Below are 22,523 nucleotides of genomic sequence, written 5' to 3'. Positions count from 1 at the left end.
TACAGGCTGTGTTAATTATTTAAGTAACAGATACAAAGAGTGTGGCTGTTAGTGGAGATTAACAGTTTGCAGTACTGAACCCAATACCTCCAGGAACTAGTCCACTAGTTGGTGAAATTTCTGTTGTGTTGGTATCTTTTGTTTCTCTGTAAATCATAGTAGTTGCAGTACCTGAATTATAAAAACCAAGAACCTGGTTAATGCCAAGGTTCCAAAGTGGCTAGTGGGTTAGTCCAGACGAACCCTGTGATAGGTTATTTTAACACCGTGGGAAATAGACAAACCACTGCTGAGTTAAGTGGTGTGGTGGATGGGTGAAAACTGGGAGAAACAGCAGTCTTCAGACAAAAGCAGACATTTTCCTCCAAGAAGAGGGGAGGAAAACATTTGAAAAGCCAGAATCTGAAATTTGACAATTCACAAATATGGAGAGGCATTCTTTATGACTAAGCAATGTCCAGGCTCCTGAAAGTTACAAGAAATGTACTTGAAAATAGATTGCCAGGCACACTAGTCTTACCACCACATTGTCTTTCAACTGCTTGCTAAGAACTGAGCTAGGCCTTGCAGGGTCTCAGCGTTAAACTAATAAAAACATCATAATGGGAGTTCCCTGCTCACAACATGTGAGTTTAATTTGCCACTTAATCAAAAGCTAAGAATTGACGACTAAAATGTAAGTTTGATTTAAGTGTAAGTTTAAGATAGTGTCATCTGTTGGGGCCATGAGGTTTCCTCTAACCATAACCTTCTTTAAACGTAAGTTCAGCCCTCTCTCCTTGGAGGAAAATATTAAGGTTGTGCTCTATCATGTGCACATTGGCTAGCTCGGTTATGGTACTAATTGGCACAAATCGGTATGAGGCATGTTAATACTTTGACTAAAGTGTCAACTATAGAATCATCTAATGTTGAAATGAGTTAAAAGTAGATTCTGAAGTAATGACATGAACACCTGGTATGCAACAGTACCAGCTTTGTTCTCAAAGCTATTCCAAGAGTTAGTTAAAACAGAATTCTTAACATCTAGGATAGTTTTCATAGCTAGTGTCTTATTTTTTTTTATTGCCTGTTGTATGTCCTGCCTGTGGTTGAAAAGTAAAAAGCCTTACTTTGGCACTCCCGGCCATTTGCCTGTAGACTGTACCCACTGGGACAGGAACAAGTGTATTTTGGAGAATGATCATTAATCTGTGGTGCTGGCAGGCATAGGTATTCACATCCTCCATTCTCCGTGTCTTCTTCACACCAATTTTTACCTAGTCAGAAACAAAAGTCTTTTAAAATAAGTATGCCAGTGCCTGTTACATCCATAAAGCCCTGTTGCTGAAGACACAAGTCCTCGACCCCAAGGAGCTTAAACTTGTCTATTCTGTTAAACCTTCAAGTTAAACCAATACCAATGAAAAATAAATATAAGGTTACAGACAGCATGCTCTAAGGATACCACAGATCCAAATAAACTTCTTGGAAGTAGAACAAGAGCTATGCCTTAAATAGATGGATGATGAGGGAGCAGCTGGAGAATGGAGGTGAGTGACCAGGAGTGGCACTAATTATTGGTCCAAAGCTGACATGAAGGCTCAGAGGAAGGAGATAAGCATGTTCTCCTGGCTTTGTCTTGCCTTGTTCCCACAAAGGGGAAAGAACCCAGCTACATGGAAGTTTAAGGGTTTCATGCATGTTTATACATATAACCGCTCCCCCCCCCCCCCCAGTTCCCCTTCACCTAGTCACTCTTCCTCTCTCAAGCTTCTGGTAACCACCCATCTGTTTATTATCTCTATAGTTTTCTCTTTTCCAGGGTGTCATGTAAATGTAGTTAAATAGTATCTATTCTCTTCTTCATTTAGCAATATTAAGATTTGTGACATGTACCTTATTGTGGCTTAGTCATTGTATCTCCCCAATGACTAAAGGTTTTGAGCATCTTTTCATGTACTTATTGGACATGTAGAGCTTCTTTGGAGAAATATCTATTCAAATCATTTACCCATTTTTTTAAAATTGGGATATTTGTTGTTGTTTTTTTGTTTTGTTTTGTTTTTTGTGTTGTAAGTGTCCTTTATATATTCTGGGTAATGGATTCTTGGTTTTATGATTTGCAATTATTGTCTCCCATTCTTGGGTTGCCTTTTCACTTTTTTGATAGTATACTTTGAATCACGAAAATTTTAAAAGTTCTGATGACATTTTGTTTATCTATTTCTTTTGTTACTTGCGCTTTTGGTATCATATATTAGAAACCATTAACCCAAGGACATGAAGATTTAGTCCTATATTCTTTCTTTTTTTAATGAATGTGCTTTAGGACTACTCGAGAACATTGTATTCTATGGATTCTAAAACTCAGTCTTTTTCAATCTTATTATCTCCAGGGCCTAAAACTATACCTGTCACTTAATAGATTTTAATAAAAATTACCCCCATCTCCTACCTGCCTCCCCAACTTTGGCAACCATCAGCTTGTTCTCTTCTGTATCTATGGGTCTGTTTTTGTTTACTCATTGCTTATTTTGTGTGTGTGGTTTTTTTTTTTTTTAGATTTGGCATATAAATGAAGTCATATGATATTTGTCTTTCTCTGTCTAATTTATTTCACTTAGCATAATACCCTCTAGGTCCATCCATGTTGTTACAAACAGCAAGATTTCATGCTTATTTATTGCTCAATAATATTCCATTGATATATAATACACACACACACCCCCCACATCTTTTTTATCCATCCATCTATTGATGTACAGCTAGGTTAATTCCATATCTTGGCTATTACTAGTAATGTTGCAATGAACATAATGGTGCATATATCTTTCTGAATTAGTGTATTTTTTTCCTTTGGGTAAATACCCAGAAGTGGAATTGCTGGATCATATGGCAGCTCTATTTTTAATTTTTGAGGAATCTCCATACTGTTTTTCATATGGCTGTACTGATTTACAATCCCACTAACAGTGCAAGAGGTTCCTTTCTGTGCGCATCCTCACCAACACTTGTTGTTTGTTGATTTATTGATGATAACCATCTGACAGGTGTTAGGTGATAACTCACTGTCGGTTTTATTTGCAATTCCCTGATGATTAGTGATGTTGAGCATCTTTTCATATATACACACACATATATATCTATATATATATAGAGAGATATATTTGGTATTTATATGATGTCTTAGGAGAAATGTCTATTTAGGTCCTCTGCCCATTTTTTAATTGGGTTGTTTGTTTTTTTGATGTTAAATTATATAAGTTCTTTGTATATTTTGGATATTAATCCCTTATTGGATGTATCATTTACAAATACTTTCTCCCATTCAGTAGGTTGTGTTTTGTTTTGTTGATAGTTTCCTACACTGTACAAAAACTCTTCAGTTGGATGTTAAAGTTTCATTTAGCTGAAACCAGTCCAGTATTTTGAGGAGACAATATGACAGGATGTGTCTGAGCATTGACACAATCCTATACAAGATGTGTCATTGGGTGAGTGAGGGGTGGGGTGGAGGAAGGAAAAGTACATGACTACTTTGGAGGCTTGTGCTATAGTCTTAGCAAGAGGGAATGTAGGCCTAGGGGACATGGAAAAGACTGAAATAAAAGACTGAACAGGGAGGGTTGGGAAGGAAGATGAGAGCTGAAGTCTTGAAGCTTTTTTACTAGGAGGTCATAAATAAAATACACCAAACACCAGGTTTAAAGTGTTTGGTAGGGTGTAGAAGGGAAAAGTTCCATTTTACAGCAAGTTAAATTGCTAAAGAGCCATCAATAACCAGAAGGTACTGTATCAAGCTCCTGCCCTTAAAGTAGCCACGAAGGGTCCTGCTTCCCCAGGTTACCTGATGGCTGTACAAGTTCATGATAGACAATGATGTCTTGGGCATCGTTAAGGTTGTTAACTAGAGTGGCCAGCTCCGACCCAGTGAATTTATTGGCACCATAGACTGCTTCATTTTCCCCATCTATCCAGTAGACACGATCCTAAAACAGAATGCCCAAATTAGCACGTACACATAGGATTAACACAAGTCACTGTCTAAGGTCATTATTATTCACTGGCAACTTGATGGACCAAGTTTATTTAAGGCTGATCTGGGTTACTGGATGTAAAACTATAAGAGAAGCAAGTTCAGATTCCTTCAAGTGCTACAAGGAATCATTATCTAACTTGCCCGAGGTTTTAAGTGAAAGGAGCTTCTCAGTCATGTTCCTCTGCCCTTCCCTCCTGCCCCCATGCCTGTTCTTTCTCCCCAGGCTGGAATGGTAACCCAGGTATACCCTTGGATGAGAGGCATGCTTCTTACCTCGAATATGGTTAGTGCGAGAGGATGAGCTAGGAACTCCAGAGACTTGAGCACTATCCTACGATCTTGGCCATTCAAATCCACACTGGATAACATGTGCAACTTGGAATCAAGCCAATAGAGACGGCTTTTTATAAGGTCTAGGCAGGAAAGGAATTTCATTGTAGGATAAGTCAGTATTGCTCTGGCTTCCATTAAAAATATCTAAAGAATGCAATATTCTACTTTTATGGTTCCTACTCCAGCAGGGGTTCGTAATGGGATCCCACAAATCTGGCGAAGCAGCATGCCAAATCTGTATATCTGCTTTGGGAAGGAAATTAGAGGGGTCCTTAAGATTCTCAAAGTAACTGACTTACGAAATGTTACTCACATGACAGAAGTGTTAAAAGAGGCTAGCATTTTGTTGTTCTCTCCTTATGAGCCGAAAGAAAACTGTTATAAGCCTGCAATTCAGGAAATGCTAAGGCACCTGTGCCAGGAGTATTTAGGGTGAGAGTTCCCAAGACCCATGATTCACGGAATTCGTGTCAGATATTAGGCCCAAATTGCTAGAAAAGCTAGTAATTGTGCAGTATATACTTTATTTATTTATTTATTTTTGATATTTTGTTCAGATAGAGTGGGAGGGAGAGAGAGAGAGAGAAACATCGATGTGAAAGGGACACATCGAGTGGCTGCCACCCACACAACCCAACCAGGGCCGGGGACAAACTGCAACCGAGGTACATGCCCTTAGCGGGAACCGAACCCTGGTCTCTTGGGACCGCAGGCCGATGCTCTAACCGCTGACCCAAACCGGCCAGGGCGCAGTATATACTTTAAATTCACTATTCCATTTGTACTGCTCAGTTATTTTCTTTTTTTTTCCCTCACCCGAGGACATTTTTCCATTTTTTTGTTCAGATAGAGCGGGAGGGAGAGAGAGGAAGAGAGAGAGAGAGAAACATCGATGTGAAAGGGACACATCAAGTGGCTGCCACCCTCACGACCAACCAGGGCCGGGGACAAACTGCAACTGAGGTACGTGCCCTTAGCGGGAACCGAACCCGGGTCTCTCTGTACCGCAGGCCGACGCTCCAACCGCTGAGCCAAACCGGCCAGGGCAGTTATTTTCTTTTTAAAAAAAATATTTTTCTTTATTGATTTGAGAGAGAGAGGAAGGGAGAGAGAGATAAAACATCAATGAGAGAGAAACATTGATTGGCCGCCTCCTGCATGCCCTCCACTGGGGATCAGGCCCACAACCTGGGCATGTGTCCTGACCAGGAATCAAATCAGCAACCCCTTGGTGCATGGGTCGACGCTCAACCACTGAGCCACACCGGTCAGGCTTGCTCAGTTATTTTCATCCAAAGTCACTGCTCTAGATTTGTCCGCTGTAGTCTAGAATTTTTTCTTATTTTTTTTTTTTACCATCTCCCAAATCTATTTCTAGCCTCCTAAACGCACTTGTAAATTATCAGCATATATTTTTAACTTCTTTCTGGGTATCATTTCCTCAATGTCTTTCTGGCCTCATAGTCTCAACATGTTCTAACTAGAACCCATACGTGTGAATCATCAATTCTTCCTGCCTTTCCTAATTTGACTGGGGTCTAGAATGAACTACAGGGATCAGTTAAAGCTCTGTGAAGGCTGTTGAACTTGTGGTCCATCCAGGAAGAACATACATACCAAGAGTAATTCCGTTAGGCCATTGGATATCCACTGTCACCAGAGGCCGTCTATCAAATCCATTCATTCCTGCCTTTTCTATTTTAGCTGGTTCACCCCAGTCTGACCAATAAACAAATCTGGGAAAAATTAAATGAGAAATAAGCCTCAGTGGTTTAGAACTAATAAAGTTGTAGTTAGGACAAACATTCAAAGAGTGAACAGAAAACTCCAGGGATTGTTTATGACAAATAGTAACACTTCAACTATAAATTATGTTCTGCGTAAACAAAAGTTAACATGAAGAATCTACAAGCTCATTCATCATATTAATGTATTTAAATCAACCAAAAGTCACAGATCATATACAGTCAAACCTCGGTCTCAAAGGTCTCCCATTTCGAACAATTCGAATCTTGACCAAATTGTTCATGGGAAAAAAATGCCTTTTGTTGTTGAACAAAACTCCAGTTCTCAACCTGACAACCCTTTCATGCTGATACATTAGCATGACAAAAAGCATCTCTCAGGCCACAAAGGAGAGAATGCACCAGTATGAGTCAGTTTACCACTAAACCTCTCCTTATTAACATCTCAGGAAATTGTGCTGTGAATATCTTAACTTCTTTTTTTGCTTTTGTTGCTGGCAAAATGGATGGTTAGCACAATTTTAAAACATAAAGAGGCCATCATGACTTCTAATGTTGCTAGGGGTGTGAAAGAAACGATGATCATAGGCAATTGAAGAGGTAGAAACTATTATTGATTTGGATAAAAGAAAAGCAGTTAGCTGGTGACAGCATTTCGGAGGCAGTGACAGATGGAAGAGCAAAGATGCTGCACACGGACCTCCTGAAAGACACCCCTGGAACAGTGCTGGAAGTGACTTGTTTAGGGCTAGGAGGGGTGGCTCGGTAAGCTTAAGAAAAGAAATGTTTGTTTATAGTTAAACAGTACATTAGACATGTGCTGTATATAACAAAGGATAAAATAGGGAATCATTTCGAGGTCTATAATTAATTCAATTTACATTATTTCTAATGGGAAAAAAACGATTCTGCTTTTAAACAAATTGCTTCTCGAACAGACTTCTGGAACAAATTAAGTTGGAGAACGGAGGTTCCACTGCATTCCACTTTTAAAAGACCAAGTCCTTCAGAGAAGTGAAGATGAGTTTCTATTAAGATTTGCCCGGCAGGTATGGCTCAGTGGTTGAGCGTCAACCCATGCACCAAAAGGTCACTGATTCGATTCCCGGTCAGGGCACATGCCCAGGTTATGGGCCTGATCCCCAGTGGGGGGCATGCAGGAGGCGGCCAATCGATGTTCTCTCTCATCGATGTTTCTCTCTCTCTCCCCCTCTCCTTTCCTCTAAAAAAATCAATAAAAAAAATTATTAAAGATAAATATATACAGCAGGGGTAGCTGACTGTGGGCTGATGAAGTCGCACAGGAGCCATTTCTGATGACCGCAAGCTTAGCTTCCTTAGCCGGTTTTTAAAAATATCATTCACACCTCACGCTAACAGTTAGGTTTGATCATCCAGAGCTCACCTGACAAAGCATTCAGACAAAAATTAAAAATTACTTGTGTAGAAGCTGGGTGGGTACAAGGGTTCACATACACCTTTGGTTGTATGTCAAATCAGAAACGTTGCTTCCTTAACGTCAACCAGCAGTCACACTGCCCTGGCAGGGCCTGTCACACAGGTGGCACCATGGCATCTTGCACCAGACCTTTTTTTTTTCTCGCAGACAGCGGACATGTCTCGGCATTTCAGTTCTACTTCGGGCACGAGGAGAGCTCCTGGCCTAGGCAGACAGCACCCACAAGGCTACGTGATGCAAAGCACAGAATACAAACCCACACAACGGGTCCACAGCTATGGAGGCAGGCTCTCGCAAGTCCGAGTTGAACAGGGCCTTCCTCTTGGTTCCGTCCAGGGTAGCTACTGAAATAGTCTTAGAGGCCGCATCAGTCCAGTAGATGGTCTTGTACACCCAATCAACCGCAATGGCTGCAGGATTATAGACATTGTCGATCATTTTAACATGTCTACCAATCTTGTCATCAAGCGAAGCACTGCAACAGAATGGGTCACAAAAAGTTTCAGAGTTTGACACCACCAGAGCCCGGAGAACAGACTTTCTGCTTACAAAATGGTCCACAACTTTGTTTGGAGAGAACTCAAGTAACACCCCTCCCCGCTCAAATGCTTTAATCGTGCCGCTCATTGAGCCTAATAACACGAATGTAGGTTATCTAGTTGCCATATGTATTCCACGTGCAAAACCCACAGACTTCTAACTGAAGCCATTTGTTTTCAGTAGCCATCATCTGAGTTTCTATACTCCCATTAAGAACAAGCTGTGCTACCATTTCTACTTGTAGCAACCATAAACAGTTCTCAATTCACTAGAGAAAGGCGAGAAAATAGGAGAAATTAAGACATCATCTGTTATAATCTTATAGCGGTAGCCATCTTTTTACTTCATAGGTAACTGTTAATTTCTAATGAGGAACGGATAGTAATTTAAAAGTTAAAGAATCCATGTTTAGAGTTACTATTTTCCAGCTAATTATATGCTAGACCGAGACAAGAGAAATTCCTCCAAACCTTCCCAAAGGCCAAGTGACAATGACTTAGGCCAAGACATCAAGGATGGAACTGAAAGTTACCTGAAGATGGCCTTTTGGCTTAGATCAGCCCAGAAGAGTTTCTGAGCAGCAATGTCAGCATCGAGAGCCACAGTGTTTCTTAGCTGTTCAACTAGCTGGATGTATTCTTTCCTCTCTAAGCCAATCTTCCTGATGTCTCTTCGGTTAGTGAAGATCAGACTTGGCTCTTTGCCTGCAAGACACAAGTCAACTTTATTTAGTTTTGTTGTAAGAAGGCAAGGTCCTTCTAAGTTACCTCCTCCCAACAGAGCAGCACTTAAAAGGTGAAGCCACCACTGACCACCTCGGGACACTCTTGCCAGAGTCTGTGCCCTGGGCACCTGCAAGTTCTTCCCACTGTGAAGAAGGCAGTTCTGAGGCCTCAGCATTCAATAGTAGGGCGGCTGATGAATAAGTTACTTATTTGAATTGCACTCAAGTTTCAGAAGCAGAAAGTAAGCAAACCTGGTAGGTATTCATGGTATCATGTGCAAAGGAAATCAACCGAGGCAGGAATCAGGGGAAATAATCTCTATTTAACCTATGACAGAGAATGCACTGTGAGTTTAGTAGCATTGCTCTCAGACACTCTTTTAATTTCATATTCAGTTTGACTATTGTAGTCATTGGCCGTACCTTTCATAAGCACTTATTCATAAAGTTACCGGAGCAACACCAATCCAAGTCCATTTACCTACAGCCTTGCACACGCCACTGGCAAGATCCATTTGATAGCCACGACTGCATTCACACTTGTAACCGCCTTTTAAGTTGATACAAATTTGACTGCAGATCCCCGGATTTTGGCACTCATCAATATCTAGGAGGGAAATGAGAATTAGTCTTGCTGTTCCTAGATAACCTAGAGATATACTGTCTTCTCCCATCACCCCCAGGACTTGGGTTCTCTTCTCTGACTCACCTCCACAGGTTTTCCTATCTATCAGTTCAAATCCAGCTGCACAGTCACATTCGTAGCCTATAACGAGGTCTCTACAGATATGGGAACATCCGCCATTATTAATCAAGCATTCATTTACATCTGAAATAAAAACGCACTCGAGTTACTGGACAATTTACTCCAAATTTGTATTTGTCCTATTAACATTTAAAATCCAGGCTATCTGTGATAATTTATCTAGTTTGTCTGGTCAACCCTATGATTTTTTCCAAGCTCTAATAATTTCTCTTATAAATATGCCTCCTAGCGTGTACTGGGGGAATAAGGGACCCCAACTCCTTGGCCAGTTGGTTAAGCAGGATTCGGTCAAGTTTCTATTACTGATCAGTTGTCCTTAAGGAGGGAAATTATGAACCACTTTGTCACTGGTTAGGCTCTTACATAAGAGAAGTTCACTCTTAAGTCCAACAATTGAACCGAGTTCCTTAAAAGCAGTTTAACCAGACATATGCAGAGCCCAGAGAGCGTTAGCCATGCTGGATCGAATGAACCATTCCCACCCTGTCCCCAAGCACCCCCTTCACTTACGACATTCTTTCAGGGGCTCGTCACTCCAGTCCCTGCAGTCCTGTTCCTGGTTACACACTTTAGTGATATCTATGCATTCCCCGCTTCTGCACTTGAACTTGCCAGGGCCCAAGCACTGATTGACTACAGAGAGAAACACAGAAGAGAGATCCCATGAGTGGGTCCGACCAGAGCAGTCCCTTGACAAACCCACCAGAAGAGGCCCTCACCATTTTTGCAGTTGACTTCATCAGAACCGTCGACACAGTCTCGGATGCCATTACACTGCCTGCTGCCATGGATGCAGCTGCCATCGTCACACTCGAACTGGTCAGGGCGGCAGGTTCGAGAAGCTGCAAGGGGAGGGAACACCATGGAATGAAGCCAGCCAAATTGTCTTCAGCGGGTACACAGAAGAGAACCAAACATGCCATACTGATAACGCTACGTACGACAGTTGACCTCATCGCTGCCATCCTTGCAGTCAGGATCTCCGTCACATCGCCACTTCTTGTGGATGCACTCGCCGGAGCCGCACTGGATCTCACTGGCTGGGCACTTGGTGTGTATGACTGGTTGGCGGCCACACTGCTCCAGGGACTCGTCAGACTGGTCCGAGCAGTCCGCATCATCGTCACACACCCAGCTGAGGGGGATGCAGGAGGAGGCGCTACACTGAAACTCGTGGGCACCACAGGATGGGGGGGCACAGTTGAGCTCATCACTGCCATCGTTACAGTCGTCCTGGCCATTGCACACAAAATTCCTGGAGATGCAGCGGCCACTGGAGCAAGTGAACTCATCAGAGCTGCACGTTATGTTGCCTATTGAGAGAGAGGATGCCCCACTGAGAGTGCATCAGGACTGCTCCTTTCAAGACTTTTGTCCCGAGACCTGCAGATCTTTGATCACGACTCCTAGTTTTTTAGCGTATAAGCTAAAGTGCAATTATATCAATATCCAATATTGGATATTGGAATATTAGGAACAGTCTCACCATATAAAAAGATGCAGGGACACTTGAATGAGAACAGAAACAAAGGACCAAGAAAAGAGCTAAAGACCAGAAATTACCTGGAGGTGAGAGCCACAGTGGACTCTTACAGGAAGTGAACAATAACTCAAACAAGGAATTTCATTTTGGAAAGCAGAGACTGAGTTATCTTTAGATGGACATAGTGCTGATCAGGCCAGACATATCATTAGCTGAGGCTATCATGCATCAGGTATTCAGGCAAACATACACTCATAATAAGCATTATGACTATCACCCAAAAGAAACCATTATGTTATCCCACCATACATGGCTCCTTCTCTTTACATCCTTCAAATGAGGATCAGGAAAAACAGGTCTTAAATACTTAAAAGTGATAGAAAGTCACTTCCAGGGCTAGTATCACAATCTAGCGGCCAGGTATGCTAATAATGATAAGCTAGTCAGAGTCAAAGATAAGCCAGTTTGTACTTTGATTCAAATTCCAGCCAAATGAATTAAGGTCACAATTTGGTGGTAATTGGGATAGAGACCACTCTCTTGGGAAGCAAAGTCTAGATATAAGAGGGAAACACTTAGCAGCTCCAGGGCTTACCAAGACGTAAAGCTCAATTCTAGGATTAAACACCAAAACTCATTGGACTAGGTGCAGTGATATTGACCTCAGAAGGTAATTTCTACACACAAGACGTGTCGCAGCTGCAGGTGCCCTCCGCTCACTGGTGCACAACTGCATGAGGAGGACCGTGCTCCCGGGGCGCTGTAGTTCTAGAGGCCCTATAAAAAGGGCGGTAGCTTGAAAGAGCATTCAAAACAATGTTTGTTCAACCTTGAAATTTTCCCAGGGCCTCACCTTTAACGTGTAGCTTTTATTACACATTTTCCAAGAAGAGAAGCACGAAAGGAAAGGAAACAGAGTTGGCTTTTACAGGTAGAAACTATGACGGAAGACAAAGTTGCCACCAATTGGGTAGCGTTTTCTTTGGGTGTCTGCTAGCATGATGTTAACAAACTCTTCTGCACCAGCTTAACTTCTGGAAAGGTTAAAATAGAATCTGATTTGGGGGCTGAGAAATGCTTGTATGATACGCAAGTAATTTATTTCAATAAGGAGATCTAATTTAGACCGAGGAATGTGTTTGCTGGCTCTACTCCCCTTTTGGTACAGAGCCAAAGTGTGGCAGGCCCATGAATTACTGTCCCAACAGAGACAAAAGCCCACAAACTTGGTGCTTCATGGACCTACTTCTAAATGTAAGTGCCTTGCATGACTTACCTTTTTGTTTCTAATTGTCTAGAAGAAACACCAAAGCAAGCAATGGTCAGTGACCAGGTGAACTTCTTGCAGGCTTTTAGGGCAGTTACGAAGAGCAAGTAGTTGAGCAGAGAGTGGAGTCACCGAAAAGAGAGTCAGCGCAACTGCATCTTCATGCTTAAGTTAGCTTCCCCTGCCCACCCTTCTTTGAGCAAAAGGGTCTTTGGGATAAGCCACTCAACACTGATCTTCTTACCACAGTTTTCTTCATCTTCTGCACTGTCACAATCATTTTCACCATCACATCGCCAGGACTCGGGGATACACTGAGTAGAATGGGCGCCACAGCTGAACTCATTTGTGCGGCACGTTCTCATATCTGTTGATGATATACAGTCTCAAAAGAGCCTCCAGACTCATCAGTGCAAAGTCGCTGCTCCTGTGCTGCTTGGATGCGGTACACCTAGAACTCAGTGGCCTGGCATGCTGGTGAAATTCGACTTACTAGTTGAAGCCTGGGTAGATCCTTTGCCAGGTCCATTGCTTAGAAGCCATGCCCACCTATGCTACCTGGTGTACACCTGAGAGCCTTGACCGTGTTACTCCTTCAAGGTTCCATGGCGTGCCCAGTTCTGGCTTTTGTTTTACTTGGCATAGTTTGGTTTATAGGCTGGCCTGCTCCTTGACCATTATTTATCTGTTGGATATCAAGTGGCACACCCAGATATCTAATCCCAGTTTCATTGAAGACCAGATGGTCTAACACCCATGAAGTCTTCCTTCTAGGTTCTTTTACAGGCCTCCTTCACAGCCTCCTTTCGATTTATATTTTGTAAAGTAGCGACATCCCATAAGTTTGACTTTACTGGGTCATTCTCTAAAACTTGGGGCTGACATTATGGAACCGGTCTCTACATGTGGTAGCTCACCTGCCTTGACCAATATCCTTATTACTTCCCTAACTTCCTGCCTGGACAATTGGTATCACACATTTATTTTCCTTTCTGCTTGATTTTCTTTTATAACCATTTTCTAGACAGAAACTTTGTTTATTAGTCCTCTACTTTTAGTGCTTCGATAGGTCTCTACTGCCTGAAAATGAACTCTAAGACTTTCTTCACCTTGACATTCAAATAATCCCAAATCCTCCTCCTCTATCATATCATAGACTTTTTCTTGGATATCAGCCTAAGAACACAGATATATATTTGCATAACTATGACATTTCTCTTATTTAAGAACAAGCTGTAAGTTCCCTAATTTAATAACTTTATGATACATGTTTATTCAAAATTACTGTATCAACCTACTTCTAGCCACTTTACCTCTTCAGTAATAGCTTTTTTTCATATCATGAGAAGCTGTATATCTGAAAGCTTATACTTGGCCTATGGGAGACCCTTATATCTTGACTTAGCTTCCAGGACCAGAATACCATCTGTTCATATTCATCATCATCAAACATTTGAAATCTGTGCACCTAGTCAAGGAGTTCTTAATGAAGTCTGCCGGCTTCAGTCTTAAATATTCAATAGTGAAGCTACCCAAGAGAATGTCAGTCTTGTTAAACTAGGGAGGACATTCTTTCAAAGACACTGATCAACCTTTAATGACTTGACTGACTTTGGAGTCAATTGGCCTACACTTTAAGGGAGTCAAAGGAAACTGATGCCAAGCATTGGATTAAACAATTCTTAGAGCTATGAGACACAGAACAGCTTGGAAAAGTTCAAGTCTAAAGCAAGTCACACTCACGGCAGTGTTCTGGGCTATCATCAGAACCATCTTCACAGTCAGGATCCCCATCGCACTGCCATCGGCTGGGGACACACTGGCCATTGTTGCACACAAAGTCAGACTCAGCACAGGTCTTCTTCTCTACAAAAGGTTATTTTCAGGGTTAAAGTTGAAGTCACTTACCCAAGAGCCCTATATTCCCATTGGGGGTAAAACTGCATTTTGATATATTTTATTTGTAAAATAAAGTGAAGTCAATTAGTACCCAACTGCCAATATTTAGAAGAACTTTAGGAAAATTCCCACCCTCCCTATAGGAGAAAGGTATTCATTTAAGAGACTTGGAGGATACTGAAGTCAAGATAAGACAAAGGTTCCCATTATCTTACAACCCAGGGACTCCCTATAATTCCTGTCTATTTCATAATGTTGAGATTAAGTAATAGTTTCATTCTCTTTATTCATTTCTTCTCACTCATCCAAGTCCTTTATAAATTTAATAGCCAAACATTCTATCCTAAGACTAGATCATAGTATAATTTTTCTAGGGGCATACCTTAACAACACATGGGTTTAGTGGAGAGATAGGCAAAGCTCCCGTAATGAATGTTGTCACCCTATAGGTCTGTCGGGTCAGAGGAACCCACACAGTAAAAAATAAACAAAGCTTGACTCCAAGTACAGGAGAGGTGTTTAGAATCAGCTCAAAGTGACTGAAGTTGCTATGAAAGTTGCCAATATCCATAACCCACTGCTAGCGTTAAAATAGCCTGCAAGGTATCAATGCTGCTACTAATTCTCATGAGGGAAGGCCTTTTCTCCTATAATTAGGGTAACCATGCAATCTGTTGTCCCAACGGAAACAATGTCAGTAGAAAGGGGACAATGTGGATTGTACCAATATAAGCGTAAATCAGGACTAAGTAAACCAGGCGGCTTGGTCACCCTACTCATGAGGAAGTCAGAGGCTAAGATAAGTCTTAAAATGTAGCCACGTAGGATATTCTGGGCTCTTCCTTCTCAGACCATGTTCTTCCTTACCCATGTGCCTATACCTTCTTTCTGAATTTCTAGTTTAAAACATTCTTCTCGAACAAATATTCTGTAATGGTTAAGTCAACTAAATGCTGAAAATTTGCTGAAAATTTGAAAGGGACCCCTTCAAGTCAGGGGTTTAAACTAGGTATTACTTTCAGAGTTTAGGGTGTCCTAAATAAGAGGGCTACTCTGGTTAGCCTCTGATATTGGAAAGGGGGGGAGACAGTGATTAGAGTCCATTTCTAGAACTCAAGATGAGGAATTATGATCATTGAAAGGGCTATTGATCTCCTTGAATTGTGTAGCCAAGGAAACGAGAAAGGTCACATTAGCTCTTAGATTCACTCCTGTTTCTAAAATCACTGAAAATACTGAACCCCCAGTGTTAACGTTTAAGTGACATCCAAGGCCCATGTTCTCCTGAGCAAGTAGTGTGTGTGTGTTTGGGGGGGGGCGGTCTGCATAGCCAATTGCTGTAATTCAACCTGTGATAGTCCTTAGAAGTTGCACAAGGGAAGTAGGGAATGGTTGGTTATAAAGAGACCACATGATTTTAAGAAGTATAAAATATTACAGGAATAGGAAAGATTGGTTGTACTACAAAGTGTTTGAGCACAAGATAAACAGGCACAGATTGCTAGAGTTCATTCTGCCTCCATTCTGACAGATTGGGAGTGTAATGGGAGGCTCTTTGAACTGGGCCTTGAGATGGGTGGGAATTTCGATGTGCCACACGGGGACAGAGCTACCAGTCACATACTTGGGATATCTAAGTCACTGATTAATCAGCTCAGCCTAACACACAAGAATGAGTTACCGGAACCAAAAGGAACACCTGACTTGTGGAATTCAAGCTTAAGTTGACTAGATATGCTAGTTGACATGCTTGAAAGAGAGAGCCCTGCTGAAACTGTAACCAAGTTCAGTATCAAGTGGTTGGGCAGGACAAATAGGAAGTGTCTTTCTAAGTTTCAAGTAGTTGTGTACTCTTCCCTTTGGAACATCTCCAAATAAATATCCGGAGGCTTCCCTGAGCAATGCTCGCACTTTCCTTCTCTGCTTTCATACCTGGGAGGCAGAGACTGTTCTGGTCAAGAAATATTTCAGTTTTCCTACCTTGTGTGATCTTGACTGTATACACATCTCTCTCTTTGCCTCTCCCAAACCCTCCTGCTATGTGGCTAGAAGATATTTATGCAAAGACTAATTTAGGGAAAGCCAGGGATGACCCCTAACATCACCCGGCTTTGTTTCCACTAGAAATTGACTCTCCAATCACTGTCTCCCTACTTTCTAGCATCAGAAGCTAACCCAGAGTGGTGCTCTCATTTAGGACACCCTAAACTCTGAGAGCAGTACCTAGTTTAAATCCCTGACTTGAAGAGATCCCTGTCAAATTTTCAGCAAATTGTCAGCTTTTCATGGTAAAAGACTTCCCAAACATGGACAGAATAATTACTTTCTAAGAAAAAAACAAACAAACAAACAAACAAAAAACAGTGGGTTTTGCCAAATATATAAGTTTAGACTAGAAGGAGGATTTCTACTTACACCAAGAGAACAGTTGACAAGAGTGAGATCCTATGAGTAGGATATTTAGTGAGGGAATTATTTTACCTACATAACCAGAAATAGCATGGACCTTAGTGTCTTATAGAGTAGATGAAAGTCTTATTTTAGAACGCAAATGATGGAACACTGTTGCACAGGAGAACTATTTTTGGTCCTGAGACTGGAGAGAAGTTTTTTCCCTGAGCTGTAGATGGACTTTCTATACTTACAAGTAAGCTACAAATCCACAGATGGGCAAAAACATCCACAGGGTTGCTCAGAGAGCTCAAGCCTAAGGGCAGTCGGCCACAGTGTTTACACCTTAGTGTTTTAGTAATCGTGTGTGAAGAAGCAGGTTAACAGCACTACAGGATGGCAGTTGATGAACTCTACATTAAGCTATTTTTCTTCTGTATTTCTAGTTTGTAGAGTAGACATCTCTATATAACAAATTTTAAAAGGCAAATGACAATGCTATCACTGGCATTCACACGCAACATCATTTCAGGATTTTTACAACACAGAACCAAGGGGTCAAGGTACCTACATGAAAACATGTAGTTCTCTGCTGTTCTGGTCTGACATGAGGTTATACAGATAGCATAAACAGGCATTTCTCACAGTGATCTTTTAGATGTTGATGGATGGGTACGATGGTGCATCCCCAGTGTCTTGGGAGAGATGTCTTCCACCCTGTCTAATGTTTTAGAATTGGCATCTATTGTAGGCAGAGAATTAAAAAAGAATTCTTATCTGATCTTTGATCCGTGCTGACTTGTAGTTTCTGTGCCAGGAGTTATTGACCCCCATGGAATTTTAGGGGATTTTTTTTTTTTTGTCCTCATCCGAGGACATTTTTCCATTTTTTGTACAGACAGAGTGGGAGGGAGAGAGAGGAAGAGAGAGAGAGGGAAACATCGATGTGAAAGGAACACATCGAGTGGCTGCCACCCGCACGACCAACCAGGGCCGGGGACAAACTGCAACCGAGGTACGTGCCCTTAGCGGGAACCGAACCTGGGTCTCTCCGGACCGCAGGCGGACGCTCTAACCGCTGAGCCAAACCGGCCAGGGCTAGGGGATTTTTTTTTTTACTACCTGTGATTTTCCTTTTGGGGTGAGACAGAGGAATCAGAGCCATTTGAACATTTAACGAAGAAAATCTGTTCTAAGCAGTCTCCCGTCTATCTTCACTTCTGGTCCTCCCCTTCCTCTCCCAGCTTCCTATACCAAGTGTTTGCCTGATGTAATATAAACCAGGTCCTGTCACTGGAGAGGAACTCCATTTTATCTTCCACATTCTGTACTCAAGTTGATAACCCCATGTCAAACATTCAATTACACTCCTCTAGACCAGGGAGTACAGAATCTTTGGGCTCTTTCAAAGGAAGTCTTAGGAGTTGAGTCTATTTTCACAATCTCGGTACATTTGTAGAAACTAAGATAACATCATTCCTTTTCAATAAATTACATGAGCCCTGGCTGGTTTGGTTCAGCGGTTAGAGCGTCGGCCTGTGGTCCAGAGAGACCAGGGTTCGGTTCCCGCTAAGGGCACGTACCTCGGTTGCAGTTTGTCCCCGGCCCTGGTTGGGTTGTGCGGGTGGCAGCCACTCGATGGGTCCCTTCCGCGTCGATGTTTCTCTCTCTTTCTCTCTCTCTCCCTCCCTTCCTCCCACTCTGTCTGAACAAAAGATGGAAAAGTGTCCTCGGGTGAGAGAAAAAAATAAATTAACAAAATAAATAAAATAAAATGCATGAGTCCCAGTGAGGTGGCAGGCGAGGCCGTCAAACTGTACTCACCACAGTTCTTCTCGTCGCTGCCGTCCGCACAGTCTTCGTCCCCATCGCACTTCCACAACAGCGTGATACAGCGGCCATTCGTGCACTGGAATTGGGAAGGTTCACATTTGGCTTTTCTTCCTAAAACCAGGAGGGAACACTTAGCTAAGCCTGGGCCGCAAGGGTGATAAGTTGGAGATTCAAGTTACCCAGAACCTGTGGACAGGGGTCCTCGAGGAAGGACAGCTGCAGACTCAGCAGGCTCACACATTCGAGGGGGCAGACTTGGATGGGTCTTGGGGCAGTGACTGACAGTCACTGATTCTTAGCTGGGCACTCACTATTTAGATAAGACTAGATTTCCCAGCCTCTCTGCAGCAAGGAATCACCATGGGGATAAGTTCTGGCTAATGCAATGTAAGCAGGATTGGTATATACAACTTCTAGGAAATATCCTCAAAGGGACAGGGGATCCATTTTCCTTCCCTTTATCCCTTACTGGTTCTTGGAAATTGGGCGTGGTGGCTGGAAAAGTGATCTGGGGCCCCTGCAGCCAGACCAAGAGAGGAGGAACCTAAGCTGCCCAGAGAACATGGGGCATTTTCATCTGCTCTTGACTCCTCTCTCTCATTTGTTTAAAAGTCACTTGTGTGGCTGTAATCACACAGCCAAATCCTAATCCCTTAATGGCTTTTCTGGTCCACATTCCATACTGTGATTCATGAATAATGCTCCCATTACAAGCAAAGTGAAGGAGACTTAGAAGGGGCAGCCAGGAAAGGAGAGACACAGAGGGTTGATACCACGGCTCCTCTTCTTAGAACTTGAGGTCTGATCGCAAAAACACATGTTTACAAAACGACTCTAAGATAAGATCAAACACATCAAGAAGGTACAGTTAAGAGACAAATGGAAATCATTTTTAATTTAGTGATGGGAGAGAAGCAAAGTAAGGGGGAGCCTCAGACTGGGCTTCCATTTCTTTGAACCTCAATTTTTCTATGCTCAGTGTATAGATCTTTAACTCACACAGTGATAGGAACTAATTCTTGTAAGTAGGGCACTTTGTTGTGTTTTTTTTTTTTTTTGCCTGGTGCAGGACAGCTAGCATCCAGGTGTTTCCTATCATTAGCAGGTCTGTCCTTCTGGAGGATATGATTTCTTTGAGATAAAGGGCAAAGATCCGGTTGCTTTAATGCAAATACGCTGCAAACATTCGAGAGACCCAGTGGAGCTCATGCCGATCACCAGGCAGGCCTTCCGCTTTCCTGCCGCCTTTCAGCATCTGCAGCTGTGTCATGCTCCTAGGAATAGATGCTGCAGTGACAAGCACAGACTGGAACTCTTGTGTTGTGCACACAATACTCTACTTGGCCTCCCCACTGTCAGCTACCCCACACTGTCTGGGAGACTTCTGTGCTTTGTGGCAAATTCCCAGGGAGATTAAAATTTGGTCCAACTCAGATTTACTCTATGGGTATGGTTATAGTCTTAGGGACTAAATGTATTTGTTTAAAACCTGCTCCCAGGAGTCTAGTTAAACTATGACACAGGTACAAAGCCATGTGATCCAATTGCATGTCCTATATACATTTCATATTATTCATTCATTCCACAAATATGTTATTGGGTATAAGATACCAGGAATTTAGAAGGGGAAACAGGGAGGGTACAGGTTGCTGGCAGGAAGCATCACCTGCTAGTTTTTATTCTGCTAAACCAAATATGAGGTACCTGGCTGCCTCTCGACTCTCCCCCATCATCAGTCTAGTCTCGATACATTCTCAGTATGCTCAGTGCTGGGGTACTCGTTCCAGGGGCCACTGGCTGTAGTTCTATATCCCTGCTATGTTTGAGGGCTGGGGGGGGGGGGAGGGATAAGAATTTACTTTGGCTACTTTATTTAAAAAGTAGGTAAAGGACACTTTATCATCAGAGTACACAGATATAAATATACCTGGACAGAATAGTCAGGTTATAGTTAGGATGCTGTGCAGACTGAAAGGCTCTGAATTTTTTAAAGGTTTTAGTCACCAAAGGTTGTTCAGTCAAAATGAGACAAAAACATCAACGTTGATATCTACACTGTCAAAGAGGTAACCATATATTCAGATTTGGACCGGGACTTAAAAGTAGGTGTCAAATGATGATTTTCCATTTCAGGGTCAGTTACCTGGAAGATCTTAAAAATGAGTTATCTAGAAGCTGCCTATTTTATAGACAGTCCAACTGTCCTGGGATTAAATGCAGATACAGAATATCCTAAGGCTGATGTTTGGTCCAGTACCCCCTTAAAGAAGGCCTCTGAATGTAGCTGTAACATACAAGCTGTCAACTGTAACAAATGATATTAAAATTCCGGCGATGCTGCTTCCAGGGCAGACATAAGCATTTTCTTCGTGTTTATTCCAATAGCCCGGGATGAAAAGGAGTGTAATTCCTACCTTTTCTTATTTGAGATGTTCCCACTGCCCGCAGGCTTCTGCCTGACTGTCATAAAGCTGTCTTTTCCCATAACACACGCACAACCCTCTATTAAGAAAGAGGAGTCCAGTCTGCTCCTAAATGTCCCTGCTAGTTTAAAAAGGGAGCGAGATAGGGCGGAGGTGGGTAAGGCCAGCGGGCTCTACAAAGGACCCTTTAGAGAGCGAGGCGAGTAAAGACCTTAAGCTTTATGGCCACGTCTCTTTGTTTCCGAAGTACTTTGCTTCCAGAGATTGTTACTGGGCAGAAGGGGCTCCCTAGTTCTGTTGATTCCCTGCAACCTTAAGAGCGGCAGAGCTCGGCCACCTGACGGCAACCCTGGGTTTTCTGTCCAAGTTTCAAACAGAGTCCACCTTCCACCTCTGGTGTTGAACTGTGAACGCTGCTATGAGGAGCTCAGGAGAACTGTGAGCAACGCACGAGTTAAGAAGCTTTTGGTTTCCAAAGCTTTGGGGATTACAGGCTTGTGGACGTGGACTCTATTTCCATCTGGACAGTTAAGTATCAAGTTCAGTATCGTGCTTTCATAAAGGGAACAGGATGAGCTTGAAATCATGTGCACCCGAGGTTCTTTTCATTCTTAGGCTCAGCTAAAGCCAATGATGCCTCAAAAATAAATAAATACATAAATAAACTGGAGGAGTGGAGAGCTAGGTGTTCTCTGTATATTCCAGAGTCGATCCTGCTCTGAAAGGTAAAAAGTAAGAATAAATGTGATTTTTAGTGGGTCCCCTAGGGTTTCACATGAAATGCCTTTGGGCCAACGGGGCAGTTGACTGGGAAGAAAGTCATGACAGTGGGGACCTGGGTGTTCTGCCTCTGTTTGAAGCAGGATGGCTTTCTTTTGACAGGAGCTATGGGTAAGAATTTGAAACGGGTCCTCTCGCTTTAAGAAATCAAACTGTTGGGCGAGATTTAGGTTTCCAGATAGCTCTAACACTTAGAATGAATATCCCTGCCCCTTTGGGTCAGGGGGTGGTACTGCACTTGTACCTCGCCATGCACGTGGGTATTTAAGTTTGTAATGAATGAACGCCCAGAAGTGTCAGGGATCACTCGCGCGTACTGTCCCTTACACAGATGGAATCAGACTATGCAAACTCGCTTCAGGACGCCTGTGTCCCAGGAGCCTTGCTCACCTAAGTGGTTACCGTAGCTACCCAGACATTTTGGCAGGTCACTGGCTCCAAGAAACTCAGGGTTTTTAATGCAAATAGAAGTCAGCCTGCCGTTGTCTAATTGTCCCTGCAAGGGTTACATGGAAGAACAAGAGGTAAGCTTCAGTAAAAACTGCACAGCCCTTACAACAAATACTGAGCCCTCACAGCGGGCTAACGTCTCCCTGCAGGGCTCGGAGCGGCGCCTTTGCGGGGGTGTCCAGTGGCCATGGCTGGAACATGGAGACGTTTCTGAGGATCGGGCTCAGACATGAACTGCTAGCTGCTCAGTGGGGCTCAGGTTGCCACACTGCTGGGACTGGTAGGGCCAAGTATTCAAATCTCTCCCACCCTCCCCACAACTCGAGCAGGCGGGTGTTATCATCTCCTGGAATTTCTTCAGCCCGTTTGTTTTGGCACTTCTGGGGCTGCCAAGGGCATTTATTTTTAG

The 22,523-nt window shown here is 42.7% G+C and overlaps 1 protein-coding gene across 2 annotated transcripts in view; it reads right to left on the bottom strand.

Annotated features, from left to right (window-relative positions):
• The window catches only part of VLDLR (very low density lipoprotein receptor), a 33,482-nt gene that overhangs the window by 2,883 nt on the left and 8,076 nt on the right, over window positions 1–22,523 (bottom strand). The window contains exons 2-16 of one of the 2 annotated variants that reach the window (XM_036260964.1): window positions 18,453–18,572; window positions 14,082–14,204; window positions 12,583–12,705; window positions 10,530–10,901; window positions 10,308–10,430; window positions 10,099–10,221; window positions 9,532–9,651; window positions 9,304–9,429; window positions 8,631–8,802; window positions 7,815–8,033; window positions 5,972–6,090; window positions 4,295–4,434; window positions 3,830–3,971; window positions 1,113–1,259; window positions 88–171 (exon numbers count right to left, since the gene is read on the bottom strand). In XM_036260964.1, the coding sequence (XP_036116857.1) occupies window positions 88–171; window positions 1,113–1,259; window positions 3,830–3,971; window positions 4,295–4,434; window positions 5,972–6,090; window positions 7,815–8,033; window positions 8,631–8,802; window positions 9,304–9,429; window positions 9,532–9,651; window positions 10,099–10,221; window positions 10,308–10,430; window positions 10,530–10,901; window positions 12,583–12,705; window positions 14,082–14,204; window positions 18,453–18,572 (2,253 nt within the window). The remainder of the gene's footprint in view (window positions 1–87; window positions 172–1,112; window positions 1,260–3,829; window positions 3,972–4,294; window positions 4,435–5,971; window positions 6,091–7,814; window positions 8,034–8,630; window positions 8,803–9,303; window positions 9,430–9,531; window positions 9,652–10,098; window positions 10,222–10,307; window positions 10,431–10,529; window positions 10,902–12,582; window positions 12,706–14,081; window positions 14,205–18,452; window positions 18,573–22,523) is intronic. The other variant, XM_036260965.1, reaches the window with a different exon arrangement.

Source organism: Molossus molossus, unplaced genomic scaffold, assembly GCF_014108415.1.
Source record: "Molossus molossus isolate mMolMol1 unplaced genomic scaffold, mMolMol1.p scaffold_m16_p_14, whole genome shotgun sequence".
Classification (NCBI taxonomy): Eukaryota; Metazoa; Chordata; class Mammalia; order Chiroptera; family Molossidae; genus Molossus; species Molossus molossus.
This window is presented reverse-complemented; position numbering and strand designations above follow the sequence as displayed.